This window comes from Sorex araneus, chromosome 2, assembly GCF_027595985.1.
Source record: "Sorex araneus isolate mSorAra2 chromosome 2, mSorAra2.pri, whole genome shotgun sequence".
Lineage (NCBI taxonomy): Eukaryota > Metazoa > Chordata > Mammalia > Eulipotyphla > Soricidae > Sorex > Sorex araneus.
In genome coordinates, this window is record NC_073303.1 from 250,538,407 (window position 1) to 250,554,496 (window position 16,090).

At 48.8% G+C, this 16,090-nt stretch overlaps 1 protein-coding gene across 4 annotated transcripts in view; it reads right to left on the reverse strand.

The window, feature by feature from the left end:
* Window positions 1-15,034, reverse strand: part of CLINT1 (clathrin interactor 1) — a 57,642-nt gene extending 42,608 nt beyond the window's left edge. For all 4 annotated transcript variants that reach the window (XM_055126642.1, XM_055126639.1, XM_055126641.1 and 1 more), the window contains exon 1: window positions 14,793-15,034. In XM_055126642.1, the coding sequence (XP_054982617.1) occupies window positions 14,793-14,833 (41 nt within the window). In that variant the 5' untranslated portion in view covers window positions 14,834-15,034. The remainder of the gene's footprint in view (window positions 1-14,792) is intronic.
* Window positions 15,035-16,090: the final 1,056 nt, after the last annotated feature.

Below are 16,090 nucleotides of genomic sequence, written 5' to 3' on the forward strand. Positions count from 1 at the left end.
AAACCCAGCAGGAACCTACGGGGTGCTGGGGACGGAACCCCGGTCAGCGGCATGCAAAGCAAACGCCTCCCCGCTGTCCTATCCCTCCAGTCCTTGATCTCAAGTCTTAAAAAATCTCTGTGCCCTGTGCAAGGCAGACACACTATCAGCTAAACAATTCAACAATTTTAACATTGTTAACTTCATGTTTTATCAACTGCACTCAATTTTAAAACTTAAAAAAATATATAAACAATATATATAACTTGGAACAAATTCAAACTTTATGAAAAGGAATAGTTTTTTTTTTTGTCTGAGCTGTCATTTATTGCTTCCACAATTGGGAGAACATTTATTTTGGTATAAAATTAGGCAATAACTAGCTCTCTCAAGAGTAATCATCCTTCCATTAAAGCATCTTAGCATAAGATGCAGAGTGAATATTATGCTTTTAGACACAGAACACCGAAGTTTTAATGTGAAGTTTATCAAATTAAACACAGTATAAAATTTAGGTTTAACTGACTTTATGTCATTTTATTTTATGGTTACTCTATAGTAAAAAGGAACAATTAGCATTACATATTATACAAATCTTATTATTTTGGGTTACCAAAACCATGTCCCTCCCCAAACCATATTATTAGCAGGTCAAACTAATACACATCTTAAGTATTTATAGGCATAAAATTCTAATTTTATTCAACTAATAAATAGGCCGGAAAACCTCTTCCTTCCATAAAACAAGGTTTGCAAAGCTGTCGCACAAGTGTTCACGTTATAAAGTTTTCTTACAGCACAGTGACCTACTACATTTAATAATAAAAGTTAATGCGCACAGAATGTTACATTTAGATACAACAGTAATAGAAGATTTATAATCTAAGTAGCTAGGACATCCATGTCCACTTGCTAGAAAAACTCTGAATCAAAATTTTAGCTTAAATCGCTTCTTTTTAAGTTGCTTTAGAAACACCAATTACCATTAAGCTCAACTGCCTATCCTGTGGTACGCATCAACAACCAAAGAACCAGCCCAGAGATACAGCTCAGTCGGATGCGCCCATGCCCGCATATGTGAGGCCCCGGGTCTAATACCCATCACCACAGGGCCTTGACGCATTGCTGGGGATAACGACTATGAAAAAGGGGGCGGGGGGGGGGTGGTTAACAGGGAAACAGTACAGGAGGTGAGACTCTTGCTGGGCCTTAGCTACAGCCACTGAGACCTTGGTTTAAAAATCTGTCAGCTTCCTGGCACCGCGTATGGTCCCCTGAACAGAGTCAGAAAGAGCCCCTGAGAACTACCAGGTGCGGCCCCTAAACAAAACAATGACAAAAAAGCACCAGTTCCTCAAATGCCTTTTCGAGTAAAAGCGTGAGCCTCAGATCCAAGTAGTTTCACGCGTGCCAGGCCTCTGCCTTCCTGCCGCTGCTAGCTGTTCATGTTATATCACTGTGCAAGTGCCGTAGGGTCACCCGCACATGATTCCATGTATATTGTCATTTATGAGTACCCATATGGTGAAGCTAAATTTTGGAGACAGTGGATGCCATTCCTTCAATTCCAGTCGTCAGCCACCCGGGATCACTCCTGTGCTCCCGTATTCGGGTAGGACTTTCCGTCCACCTACCACACTGGACTGGCTGCATCTCCACACCCTTCCCCTGCGAGCTGGACGCCCAACAGCTGCTACTGCTGCTTTCAGCGCGCGCTGGAGATTTTTCTGGAGGCACAGGGCCTCGTTTGGTTAGTCTCCGCTACACTTTCAGCATCCTACTACGTACTTGGTGCTAAATGCTTAGCTGGCGAAATGTTAAGTGAGAAACATCCTGTTTGCGTGTCTTGCCTTCACTGGGGCTCTTACAGTCCATACTTCAAAAACAAGTTGAACTGTTTTGTTTTGTGGCCACACCTGGTGGTGCTCTGGGAACTATGGGGTGCCACACATCAAACCTGGGGTTCATGCAAAGCAGGAATCATCTCCTTGGTCCTCAAAAATAAAAATTGGGGGGCTGGAGCAATAGCACAGTGGGGAGGGCATTTGCCTTGCACGTGGCTGACCCGGGTTCGATTCCCAGCATCCCATATGGTCCCCCGAGCACCGTCAGGAGTAATTCCTGAGTGCATGAGCCAGGAATAACCCCTGTGCATCACCGGGTGTGACCCAAACCCCCCCTAAAAAAATAAAATAAAAAAATAAAAATTGGGGGGGAGAGGTGTCAGGGATCCACTGGGTTGGCTGTACACAAGGAAAGAACCCTATCTGCTGTACTACCACTCTGGCCCCTAAAAATAATAATTTTTTTTTTTAAAGAAAGGACATTGTAATGTTGTTCTTGTTGAAAAGCACATCTTCAGCTGGTTTTACATGCACGGTAAAGTTCTCAAGGTAATACAAAATGGGTACATTTACATTTTTGTTGTTTTGTTTGGGGGGAGGGGGAGAGGCTGATCCTGGCTCAGTGCTCTGTGCTCACTCCTGGCAGACTCAGGAATTGAACCCCGAGTTGGCCCATGTGCAAGGCCAGCGCACTCCCTGCTGTACTCTCTCTCTCTCTCTCTCCCTCCCTCCCTCCCTCCCTCCCTCCCTCCCTCCCTCCCTCCCTCCCTCCCTCCCTCCGTCCCTCCGGCGCCCACCCTAAGATCTCATTTGCAGGAGAAACCTGAATGTAAGTTTTACAGGTATCAAATAGCCACTTAAACAGTGACAATATCAGCACTGCAAATTTACTGCTCGAGGGGTTTCAAAGTTTATTAAATTTTTTGCTGACTTTTATATTCCTATTAATTACAACCAATCTAAAGACTGAAAAGTCATTGTTCTCTAGATTTTAATTCTGCGGCATAGACACTTCACCATACCAAAGTGAAAATCAAAAGCAGAGAACAAGAAAACAATGGTCAAACTTTTTTTTTTTTTTTTGGCAATGGGTTAATTCACTTAATTCTCACAGGCTTGGAAAGGTAGACCTATTTCCAGTTTACACCATGGGACAGGCGGTCTCCTGGCTTATAATATCTCCTGCTAATTACCCTTCCCACCTTCATTTAAAAATAAAACTGCTCTGTTCCTGGAAGAACTTCCCTGAGTGTCTGCACTCGTTCCACGCTTTCTTTGGCTGGGCACAGAGGGGCACCTAAAGGCCGTCAAGGGTGGCTGCTCCCCACCCTTGTCCCGGGCTCCTTGTCCTTGCTTACGCCTGCTGGCCTGGAAGGGGACAGTTAGGACCAGCACCCTACCAGGGCTCAGAGGCCTTTCTGAAGTGAAAGGGAGCCCCGGGCGCCTGGTGTGCAGCCTGTTAAGCTTCCTTGCCAGCGTGGTGCTTCCTGAATCTCGGGACCACTTTCCTATTTCTTAAGAGCGCCACAGGATTACCCGGGAGTACATGTAAGCCCTGTGGCACGCACTCTGTTCTGAGACTTGTTTTTGAATCAAATACCCGTTTGGGAGGAGATGGATGTCGGCAGTCACTGATTTTTTTCCTAAGCATAACCTTGCCTGGCTGCCTTACTGTTGCTATTCTAAGATTAGTCTACTGATCAAAGTCTGATGTTCAAAACAAACGAGTGAAAACAAAATCACGTCATCAAAATGTCACCTTTGACTTAAGTCTAAGCCAGCAGGTCCGCCAGGGGAAATCGTGCATGTCCTTCCCAGCAGTCTGAACCATACGTGCAGAGTGAGGGTGTATGAGCCCCGCGCCACGGGGCTACTCCCAGGTGTGGCCGTGAGGGACTCGTGCTCCTGAGGCTTGAGGTTTGCCGCCTGTGCCACCGTGGAGGGAGGGTGGATGCAGTGGGAGATGCAAGCCTGGCCCACGGAGAGTTAGCTGTAGGACCAGAGCCGGCTGTCTGGTCTCAGGAGCGGATCACCCTGTGAAAGGGACAGCTCTGGGGAGACCAACCCGGGAGAGGGTTTGGCGAATGTGGGAACACCCACGGTGATGGAACGCATGACCGAGAAAGAGCCAAGGAAAGGGGCTTTGCTTTGGGGGCGTTTGGTGACCGTGCCGATCTGGATGAAAATGTCATTCAGAAATCACCACGCTGAATGGCCACAACTGTGAGAGGAGGCACGTGCTACCCAAGGAAGATACGGGGCCGGAGCCACAGAGCAGGTCGGGAGCCTGCCTTGCATCTGGCTGACCCATGTTTGATCCCCGGCACCAAATAAGGTTCCGCCAAGCTCACCAGGAGTGACCCCTGAGTGCAAACCAGGAGAAGTCCGCAGCACTGCTGGATATGGCCCAAAACCCCCCCCCAAAAAAAAATTGTTAAAGAATAAGAAAAATCATAGAAAAACCTTTGGGCTATTGAGGTAGTAGAGGGGTTACGGCACTTGCCTTGCATGCAGCCCACTCCCCTCTAACCCCCCACACTATATGGCCCCCCCAATATCACTGCATGAGACCCCCAACCAGAGAAGGGCCCAGCCTCTGGGCACTATTGGGTACTGCCACCCCCCAACCTCAAAACAAAATACTTGAGTTTTATTAGCACCTCTTTGTAATTTGCTAAAAATGTATGACAACAAACAGCAAGAAAAGAACATGAATTTTCAGTGCATGTCTTTTTTTTCCTCCCCCAAAATATAAGGGTATTTCCACGCGATGAAGTAAACATTTCAAAAGCACACAAGCACACTTATCACCGGATGTAGTTAAGTTTGTTCCAAGTTAAAAATATTAATTAGAAACATGCAAACTATAAAGACCCAAAAAACTGTGGAAGTAAACAAAACTCTGGTCACTGAGAACTTGAGACTGGGAACATGGGTCACTGCACTTGCTGGCTCGCAGGGGGCCTGGTTCCATCCCAGGCACTGCAGCGGGCTATTAGCCCCCCAGCCCAGTGGCTCCAGAAGTGGATCCACCCTCTTGGTCAAAGAGGCTCGAATACTGACCAGCTGTGCCAAAGTGAAGGAACATGCCTTCTACTGCACACTGGCAGAACTACTCATGTTCAGCCATTCATTAGCTAAATCTACCCACAAGTGAGAAACGGCCTCAGTTGGTTGCAATATGGGCCGCACTATGTCCTCTGTCTCTACTTAATTTCACACGGAAAGCAGGCCCGAGCAGGCATCCTGTGTCAGAGAACAGAGCAGTAACTGGAAAGTGCTTCCTGTAGTGTCACTTCTTTAAATATGTGAGCTGGGGGGCTGGAGCAATAGCACAGCGGGTAGGTCGTTTGCCTTGCAAGCGGGCGACCCGGGTTCGATTCCCAGCATCCCATATGGTCCCCTGAGCACCGCCAGGGGTGATTCCTGAGTGTAGAGCCAGGGGTAACCCCTGTGCATTGCCAGGTGTGACCCAAAAAGCAAAAAAAAAAAAAAAAAGTGAGCTCATCTATGGTCAGATCACAAATTTGCTGCTAAGAGTGTTTTTTCTTAAAATTGCTCAGTCTCTTTAAGGATCAAGTGTAAGTTAAAGAAAAAAGCTTTTTACATTTTAAAAGAAACATTTTACATTAGAAATCTCTTTAAAGTCCTGGGAAAGCTTTAAAAAAAAAAAGAGAGAAAAAGAATAAGCAAATAGAAATTGCAATATGTTTTTCAAAAGATTATTTCTTAACATGTCTTCTTTTTTTTTTTAAGCTTTCTTTTTTTTTGGGGGGGAGGGTTACTGGGGTTATTCCTGGCTCTGTGCTCAGGAATCACTTTTGGTGGGGCTTGGGGAACCCGGGCTGGCTGTATGCAGGGCAAGCACCCTCCCCGCTGCTATGGCTCCAGCCCCTTAACATGTCTTTCAAAAGTCACTTCTGTAGTATGTGTTACAATAGAAAAGTAAAAGCATTTGTTTCACTAGCACAACACAAGGCACACACACAAGGGAAACGTGGAGGAGTCCTAAGGTAGGGTGAGGTGTCTATTTAGGGGAAGCATTTTAGGAAAGTACCCACGGATACCAAGATTCATGTATTAAGACAGTTCTTACACACTTGTAAATAATCAAACCTGATAACTATAATCTTTCAAACACTAGATGTCCTTGCTCATTTTAGAAGCTATAAATTTTGTGTATTACACAGTAATAGGTGTTTCAAGCGTGTATGTCAAAAACTATGCTGAGTGTTTCATACTCATTTAATCTTCACAAGATTCTTGTAAAATAAACATGTCTTCCCCCCTTTTTTTTCTTTTTTTGGGGTCACACCCAGCGATGCTCAGGGGTTACTCCTGGCTTTGCACTCAGGAATTACTCCTGGCGGTGCTTGGGGGACCATATGGGATGCCGGGGATTGAACCCGGGTCGGCTGCGTGCAAGGCAAACGCCCTACCCGCTGTGCTATCGCTCCGGCCCCTCCCCCCTTTTGGTTGGATAGGGAAATTTGGAGGTGCCATTTCAATGGCCAAGATCATTGTTTCTTAAGTAGTGGACCTAGGATTTAAAACAACTTCTGATCTCTCAACCACAAATTGCTTCCCAGATCCATTAAGTGTCTCTTAGAGATGCTGACATAGTGTATCTCACTAAATTACTATAAAAATTTATAGACGAACTCCTCTAATTAGGTTAAACACAGAAAGCTCATATGAAGTGACACCTTAACCAACTGTTGTTCCAGATTGTTAACTAACATCCACTGAAAGAAGTAAAGTCTGTCCACAAGGCCCTCTGTATGTCTGTACTAAAAATACACCTTGATTTTATGAAATAATCTTGCATTCAAGAACTAAACTGTGACTTTTGTGAAGTAGATACAATTACCACTCTACAGGAAATACAGGTTAGAGAACCAAATAAACCTGAACTCAATGAATAACCAGATACAGTTACCACTTCATGGGAAATACAGAGATTAGAGGCCCAAATAACCCCTAGGGGGTACAATTAACAAAATCCATCCTGGGCAAATACAAGTATCAGTTTCTTTAACAAATGAACTACAAAGAGGAAATAAAAAGTAGAGGCTATTATAAATGTTAAGTTGCGCGGACGCGGCAGCAATGTGAAAGGGTTCCATTTGAACAGGTCAGACTTGGGGGGGAAACTCCAAATAATAACAGTAAGTTTTTGTTGAAATATTGAAGGTTCTTAATGTAACAGCCACCTCTGGACTATGAGCTAAGCAAAAGCCCCAAGCTGGCCAACGTGGCGTGGAGTACACCATACTAGGAGGCGCAGGAAGGGGGATGAGGGGGAAAAATTAAAAAAAAAAAAAAAATGGAAAAGGAAAAAGAGAAAAAAAAAGAGAGAGAGTTATGTCAACTATAGTGAGTTTTGTGTTGAATTATGGAATGTAATCAAGGTAAAGAAAAAATGAAGTGAAATTCATTAGTTATACAGTAGGGGGTAGGGGGTAGGGGCGGGGGGTAAACTGGGGTTTCTGGTGGTGGAATTTGGGCACTGGTGAAGGGATGGGTGTTTGAATATTGTATAACTGACATATAAACCTGAGAACTTTGTAACTTTCCACATGGTGATTTAATAAAAATTAAAAAAAAAAAAGTAGAGGCTAAAGGGAGGTGGGGGGAGGGAGTTAAGGTGCTCGCTTTGCACTGGGGCAACCTGGGTTCCATCTTTTGTGGTAATGATTCTTTTTAATGGCTCTTTGCCCTTTCAGTGAATATATTTACAGATGAAATGACAGATTGTGTCTAGCACTTGTTCTAGACAACATGGAACAGAGATGCTATATAGATGTGTAGACCAAGTGTAAGTGGCCAAACGGAAGTTCATTATAATAGTACCACTATTTTCAATATATTTAAAATTTTCCATAGTAAAAGTTAAGATAAAAAAAACTCCACAGAACTCTCCAGGACATCGGCCTCAAGAGGTGTTTTCAATTACTTGACTCCATCAGCAAAGATAATAAAAACAAACAAATGGGATTATAGCAAATAAAAAATTTCTGCATGGCAAACCTAACTCTGGCAAAATAAAGACACCCTACTGTAGCACTGTCATCCCTTTGTTCATCAAATTGCTCGAGCGGGCACCAGTAACATCTCAATTATGAGACTTCTTGTTACTGTTTTTGGCATATCGCGTACGCCACAGGAAGCTTGCTGTGTGGGCAGGATACTATCGGTAGCTTGCTGGGCTCTCTGAGAAGGATGGAGGAATCAAACCCGGTTGGGCCAATTGCAAGGGAAACGCCCTACCCGCTGTGCTATCGCTCCAGTCCTGTATGGAAGAAAATTTCTGCGAAACATCCATCATCGGGTGAAGGGCAAATACCCAAGATATGCAAAGCATTCACAAAACTTAACATCACAAAAGCCAATACGCACATCAAAAAACCAGGGAGGAGATCCTCAGCTTCCAGAAGACGGATGGATAACCAACAAGCATAGTGGAAGAGTGGCCACAGTCACTCATGACAGGGAAGTGCAAATCACAACACATGGATAACCAACAAGCATAGTGGAAGAGTGGCCACAGTCACTCATTACAGGGAAGTGCAAATCACACCAGTGAGAGACCGTCTCACGCCAGCCAAGACGGCTTGTATCAAAAAGACTGAAAATGGGCTGGAGAGACTGTGAAGCAAGCGGGGAAGGCAACGTGCCTCTGCGTGCGGCTGACCTGGGTTTGATCTCTGCTACCCCAGTACTGCCACAGGGAACCTAAAAGCCAAAGGGTGTGGGAGGCTGCAGACAGCCAGCGTTGGCAGGAACGTGATGAAAAAGGAACCCTCAATTCTCTGCTGTCCCGTTCAGCCTCTATGGAAAACAGTATGGAAACGTCTCCCAAAAGTTAAGAATAGAACTTCCATATGACTCAGCAGTCCGACTTCTTGGCGTCTATCCCAAGAACACAAAAATAGTGATTTGAAGGGACTGTACGTACACCTGTGTTCACGGAAGCACAAAGTACAGAAGCCAGGACACGGAAACCACCCACATGTCCGATGACAGAAGAATGGATACACACAGAACGCACACACGTGCACACACACACACACACACAATAGACTATAAGTAGCTATGAAATCTTGTAGTTTGCTGCAATATGGCTGAAACTGGGGGACATCATGTTCGGTGAAATAAGTCAAAGGTGAGAGGAACAAATACCCGATGATCTGACTCATGCGTGGTACAGAAAGTGGGAAAATAAGGGAATAGTTCCAGAAGATTAGTGACCCTTGGCCTTGGGTTACAAAATTCAAATTATCAGGCAGTTTGGGGGAGGGGTAGGGGAATGAAGAGACCTATAAGAAGTGACATATGGACAGCTGTGGAGGCTGTGGACACTTTAGTGGTGGTTCTGAACACCAACACCAACACCATAGATATCAGCTGACACCATTATAACCATATTAACTACATTATCAAAGAAATAGAGAGATAGTACAGTGGGGAAGGCATTTGCCCTGCACGCAGCTCCCATGTTTGATTCCCAGCACCCCATATGGCCCCCAGACCACCACCAGAGATGATCTGAGCACAGAGCCAGGAGCAAGCCCTGAGCACAGCTGGGTGTGGCTCAAAAACCTAAGAGGAAGAAAAATTAAAAATTCCAAATAGTAAAGATAAAAGAATAACAATTCAAAATCTAAAAAGTTACTTAGGATGGCTATAAACTTGCTTCTTAAAGGAAATATTCTGTAAAGAAAGAAAATACATTTCAGAAAAAGTTCAACTGTGGATTAATACTGTACTAGATTATTTATTTTTGCTTTTGTGGGATCACACCAGTGATGCTCAGGGGTTACTCCTGGCTCTGCACTCAGGAATCACTCCTGGCAGTGCTGAGGCCACCATATAGGATGCCAGGGATTGAACCCGGGTCAGCCGCGTGCAAGGCAAATGCCCTCCCTTCTGTACTATTGCTCTGGCCCCTGTGCTATATTGTTACTCAATTGTTTTTTTTTAAAAAAGTTCTTTCCATGGCTGACTCAGTAAACAGATGAAAGACTACCTGTGAACTAACACCGAAGGGCCCAGGAAAGCAGAGGCAGCTCAGTGAGTGCCCCATGATCCTAGCAGTACACAGGCTAAACGACCTACAAAATGCTGGCAGGAGATTAGAACATTTCTCTTTAGAATTAAATTCCTAATATCTACTCATATCCAGTTACTTGAAGAGAGAAGGAATAATTAATTCATTGTTTTCAGCATTAACAATTACCCACAGTTGGTTCAAAGAAAAGTTGATATGAGAAGAACGGAAAACAATCATCTTTGCTTTCAAGTTCTAAGAAGCAGATTGAATAGAGATTTCATGGTAAGACATGACATAGAAGGAAGAAAATGTCTCACGACTGAAAGGCAAAAAAGACTGTTAAATTCAAGTCGAGGTGCACTGAAAGGGGCAGGTTTATCTAAGGGAGATAGTGTACTTTTCAAGTTCAGGAAAAATATTTAAAAATCTAATTAATAATGAATTACACTTTCTCTAAAAAAGATTATCCATCTGGGCTCAAATAGAATAGTAGTTTCTACAGCTCTATTAAATTATTAACAGGCTGGAGCGATAGTAGGGCGGGTAGGGCACCTGCCTTGCAAGCGACCAATCCGGGTTGAATCCCTGGCACCCCACATGGTCCCCAGCACCCACTAGAGTGATTTCTGAGCGCAGAACCAGGAATAAATCCCAGGCACTGCCAGAAGTGGCCCCAAACCCCCCCAAATAAATGAATGTTCAAACAAGGAAATACAACACCCCGCTCAGGTTGGGTGGGTTACAGGGCTGAGTGAAAGCCAGGCTTGAGGGTGACCTGAAATAGACTCAAGTGCTTGCCTGAGGCCTCTGGCCAGTGCTGATTCAACAACGGTCACAGAAACACGGGTGAATCATGAAGCAGATCACCGGTAGTAGTATTCCCTGTGCTGAAATAGAAGGGTCAGGTGGGCTTCGAATTGGGCTTCGACAATCCACAGCCGGCTGAATCTACGAATCTTTGCATGGCTTCCACTATAGCTCCCAGTGGGGGTCCGGGGGCACAGGCTACAGCAACTCTGCATTTATACCGCATATGGCAAGGCAAAATATTCAGCGCCCAGTTTGATTAGAGCCCCAAGGGGAGGCGGGTCACAGGATGACAATGGTCAAGCTAGGCTTTTGCGGTGGCGGCGGCATGTGGGGAGGCTGCCACTTATCCTTTCCTGCCACCGCTGCTTTTCTGCAACTGGAGGATAAGTGGGAGGAAGCTGCCCTCCAGGCTCAGGCTGGCCCGGGCTTTCTCTGCTTTTCCTGTTTCACAGTGCTCCGAGGAGCAGAGCCACTTGATGCCAGCAGGAGGTGCCATAACTGTGGGAAACACCTTTTCACCCTCCCAGAGGGGAGTCTTCATGGTCTGAAAAGCCAGTATTTGAAATATGTCATTAGACGTAACAGTTGCCACGGGTGGGTCTAAGAGTAGCTCCAGGGAACACATTTTCGAAGTGTATTTTTCTTTCTGCAGCAAACCTCATTTATGCTAACATCTTTTTATTTTTTTTTGAGTCAGAGGCTTACTAAAGCACTTAAATAGGAAATTTACTGATTATCATTAAAAACTGTATTTCTTCAGCCTGAGTCGCCTTTGAAAAATGACTTTGCAAAACCTATTTGCTAGTAGAAAATACTAGTTTCGATATTTTCCCCCCTCCTGAAAATTTACGTCCCCAAATAACCATTCCAAAATGGGAAAAGCCCTGTTCCATTTACTAGAGAAGGACCCAGAACCTGGAGATCGATGTGATTTCGTCTCAAAAGGGACGCGTTAATACGGCAGTGTCAGAATCAGAAGCAGGTCTTCAAACCTGCTCCCCAGAGCCCTCCATCAGATAAGCCAGGGTTCCATTAATCCAAGCTCTCTTGGGAGTTGTTTTATCACTTGACTGGTTCCTCATCTCCCACTTTTGTTTTTGTTTTTTGCTTTTTGGGTCACACCCGGTGATGCACAGGGGTTACTCCTGGCTCATGTGCTCAGGGATGACTCCTGGTATTACGTGGGGGACCCTATGGGATGCTGGGAATCAAACCCGGGTCGGCCGTGTGCAAGGCCAACGCCCTCCCCGCTGTGCTATTGCTCCAGCCCCATCTCCCACTTCTTTCGTGACTTTATCTCCGTAATCACAGAAGTTCTATGGATCTACTTCACCTCATCGTAGCTTTGAAGGTGAAGTCTTAATTGGACACAGTCTCACAGGTACATACATAGTCGTGTAAAATGTATATACATTTAGGGGGGATAATTTCATCTCTCCCACCAGGGAGATGAAAATGAAATCCTACGTGGCCATTAATAAAATAACTTCATATCTTGTTCATCCCCAGAGCACTCCTGGTGAGTTTTGGCCAGCCAAGCCAGGGGTTTAACAGGAGGCCCAAGGACATGGGGTGCCACACTGAAGGTAAGTGCCTCAGCCCCTGTACTAGTCCTCTGATCTCTCTACTCTTCCCACAGAGCTTTAAAAAGTCCTGGTGGCAAAGGCAAGCCTTACATATTCTTGAATAACTTGATTCACGTCTCCATTCTAAATTGGGTTTTAAAAAAAAAAAAAAAAAAAGGAAGACCTAAGTTATTTTTGAACCGCTCTTCCATTGGCTGACTTAGTAACTACTGACAGGGCAATTTTAACCTGAAGAACTTGAAGGTTGGTAGCACAGGAGATAAACAATACTGAAACAAGGAACAGGAGGTCACTTTTATAGTGCCTTGAGTTCTGAATCCTCCTAAAATGTCCAGCCTCTGTAGTTCCATAAATAGAGTACTCGAAGATAACCAGGTGGTTCTTCTCGGGTTTTCTGTTGCTGTCCTCGGGTTTAGAAAGGAGACTTTTGGACTTTAAAACTTCCAGGGGAGGAGCCACGCCTGGCAGTGCTCAGGGCTCTTTCTGTGCTCCTCGATCACTCGGTGGTGCTCAGAGGGACAGAAATTAAAACTAGGCTGGCCACACGCAAGGCAAGCACTTTGCCCCAGTACTTCTCTCTGGCCTGAACTTTTGTACCATTTACATTGATTTTCTTGTCTTTTTATACCCATATGTTAAAAACCAATAACCAAGGTTATGAGGAAACCAGGGTTTTATTTTTTGAAAGAACATATAAAAAGAAAACAAGTGTAAAATAAATGCTGAGGCATAATGATCAAAGGAATGGCTGATTTTAGAAAAAAAAAAAAAAGAATTGTCCTATGATCTAGCTGATGTATTACCCAAGTCACTGTGAATTATTTTATTTTCGGGCATCAAAAAAAGCCTCAAATAGCTTGCCATCCACACTTCCTGATTTGAGGCTGGGTGGGAGGTACCAATGAACTGTTCTCTGTCACAAGTCATTGCATAAACACTAAAACCCTAGAAGGGGGGGTGCGGGGGAAACGGGTTTGAAATTCCCCAACTTTATTTCCCCACTGGCCTTCAGTGAAACTAATCTGACCGTCTCTGCGGTTTCAGTGAGGGAACTTTCCTCGGGCAGGGAAACATCAAGATCACCAGCAGGTCTTAAATGAAAGCAACGAAAGCGTTGTTAGTCACGTTAACCTGTCCGGGGAGTGAAAAGCAGGTCAACAGGATGTAAACCCGTGATGCTTTCTTGGTGGTGTGCATGGGGGGCAGGGGTGGGAAGGGGAGAGTTAGGATTTCTTAATGTCTTGAGAATGTCACGGAACCATCCAAGTGGCCCAGCCTGATGCGAAGGGGAGAGAAGGGTAGCGAAGGGGAGAGAAGGGTAGCGCAGGGGAGGACCAACAAGGGAGTTGTTTCGTGCCCAAGGCTAAAGGATGACACTGGGGGGGACGAAGAACCGCAGTTGGTGACGGTGGCCACTTGTTACACCTCCTAGGCTTGTTGGAAGGAAAGCAGGAGATGGCCCAGGGTGGGCAAAGTCGTGTGTGTTGGGGGCGGTGGAGTGTGTGTGTGTGTGTGTGTGTGTGTGTGTGTGTTGGGGGGGGTGGAGGGGGCACAACCCCCCACAAGCCAGGCCTAGGGTTGCCATGGCTGTGTGTGTGTGTGTGTGTGTGTGTGTGTGTGTGTGTGTGTGTCTGTTGATACTCACCCCTTGGGCCAGGCCTAGGGTCTCCACCCCATGGCTCTGTGTGTGTGTGTGTGTGTGTGTGTGTGTGTATGTATTGGGGGGCTGCAGAGGGGACATGCACCCCTGGGCCAGGCCTAGGGTCTCCACCCCACTGTGTGTATATGTGTGTTGGGGTGACTCTGTGTGTTGGGGGTGTGTCTGTGTGAGTTGGGGGGTCGTGAGGGGGCATGCCCCACGGCTGTGTGAGTGTTGGGATGACTGTGTGTGTTGGTGTGTGCGTGTGTGAGTGTTGGAGTGACTGTGTGTGTTGGTGTGTGCATGTGTGAGTGTTGGGGTGACTGTGTGTTGGTGTGTGCGTGTGTGAGTGTTGGAGTGACTGTGTGTGTTGGTGTGTGCATGTGTGTGTTGGGGTGACTGTGTGTGTTGGTGAGTGTTGGGGAGCCGTGGAGGGGGCACGCACCGCCGCCCGGGGCCAGGCCCAGGGTGGGGACACCGCACTGCTGGCCGGGGAGGAGAGGGGAGAGGGGGGCTGCCCCGCGCGCCCCCCGCCCCGGAGTCCTCGCTGCAGCCCGGGAGGCCCCGGGCAGTGGCCCAGGCCGGGCGCGTCCAGGCGCGGGGATCCGAGGCGAGGCCGGGGGCGTGCGGGGTGCGCTCGGGTGGGGGTGGGGGCGAGGGCCGGGCCCGCACCCCGCACCCCGCACCCCGCCGGGCGCCGGCGATCGGGGCCGGGGCCAGGGGCGTCCGGCTGCTGGCCGCCATGATGGGCAGGCCGGGCCCGGGGGGGGCGTGACGCGGGCAGGGCCCGGCCCCGCCGGCCCGCGACCCCCGCGCGACCCCCCCCCCTCGCCCCCCGCGCGGGCCGCGGCCGCAACTGCCCGCCCGCCCCGGATACTCACGCTTTGTCCACCAGCTCCCGCACCTTCCACATGTTCAACATCGCGCCCCGCGCGGGCCGGGCCGGGCCGCCGCCGCCGCCGCCGCCGCCGCCGCCCAGGGGGGGCCCCGAACCGAACCTCCTTCCGCGCCGGGCCCGGTCCGCGCCGGGGGTCGCCGCCGCCGCCGCCGCCGCCTCCGCCTCGAACTCCCCAAGTCGCTCGGTCCAGCCCCGGCCGCTGCGCCGCCGCCGCCGCCGCCGCCGCCGCCGCCGGTGACACGTCGAGACGCGGGGGCAGCGGCGCTGCTGCGTGGACCGGAAGCGGCCGCGACTTCCGGCTCCGCGCGCGCGGGGCACGCCGGGACTCGTAGTTCGCGGGCGAGGCGCGGGCGCGCCGGCGGCGTCCCCCACCCCCACCCCCGCCACAGGTGGCCGCGGACTCCGCGTCGGGACTCCCGGGTCCGCCGTCGCGCTCCCCACCCCCCCTCGCAGGAGGCAGCATCTCGGCGAGCTGGATTTGGGGGGCGGCCCCGACCCCCGCGTGTCCGCGTCGCCCCCGCCTCAGCGGCGCCCACAACGGCCCTGACTGGCGGGGCGTGGGGGGGAGGAAGAAAAACGCTGACGCGGAGGTGAGATGTCGCCACCCGCGCGCCTCAGCGGGCCCGTCAGCCTCGAGGCTGTCGTCTCCCTCAGCCTCGCTCTCGGTCCCCGCCCCCACCCCCCGCCCCAGTTCTGGGGCTCGGTGGTCTTCTGTCAGTCGGTGGAAAGTCTCCCCCTTCCGCGCTGTCCCCGAGCGCGCCCCGACGAGAGACGCGGTGGCCGCTGTGGTGAAGCACGACCCCTCAGGCTGAGTGCGGGTCGCGGGTCGCGGGTCCTCTCCCGGGACTGGGCGATGCTCCCACAGCCCCCCGGCCGCCCTCAAGTCCGCCTGGACCACGCGCGCTTGACCCGAGCAGGCAAGCAGGAGCCCGGAGAGAAACCCGGCCACTGCCCTGTCAGCGGAGCCCCCCGCGCCCCCCAGAGACCTTCGGAGGGGGCGTCTCGGCGCAGGGCACCTCAGGGACTGATGGGGAGGAAAAAAAAAAAAAAAACCCAAACCACAGAACGGGAGGAATGGTAGCCAGAACAGTGCGGGGGGGGAAATGGAGTCACGTCTGAGGAACTGTCAGGGCCCCTCAAGGGGACCTCACATTTCGTGTGTGCTGCAACGGAGCTGGTCTCTCAAAACGAACAAGCAAGCAAACGAAAAACACGGCCTTGGAGCGCTGGAGCCATAGTTCTATTCCTGGAACCTGGAACCCGGGCCGTGCAGAGCACCTG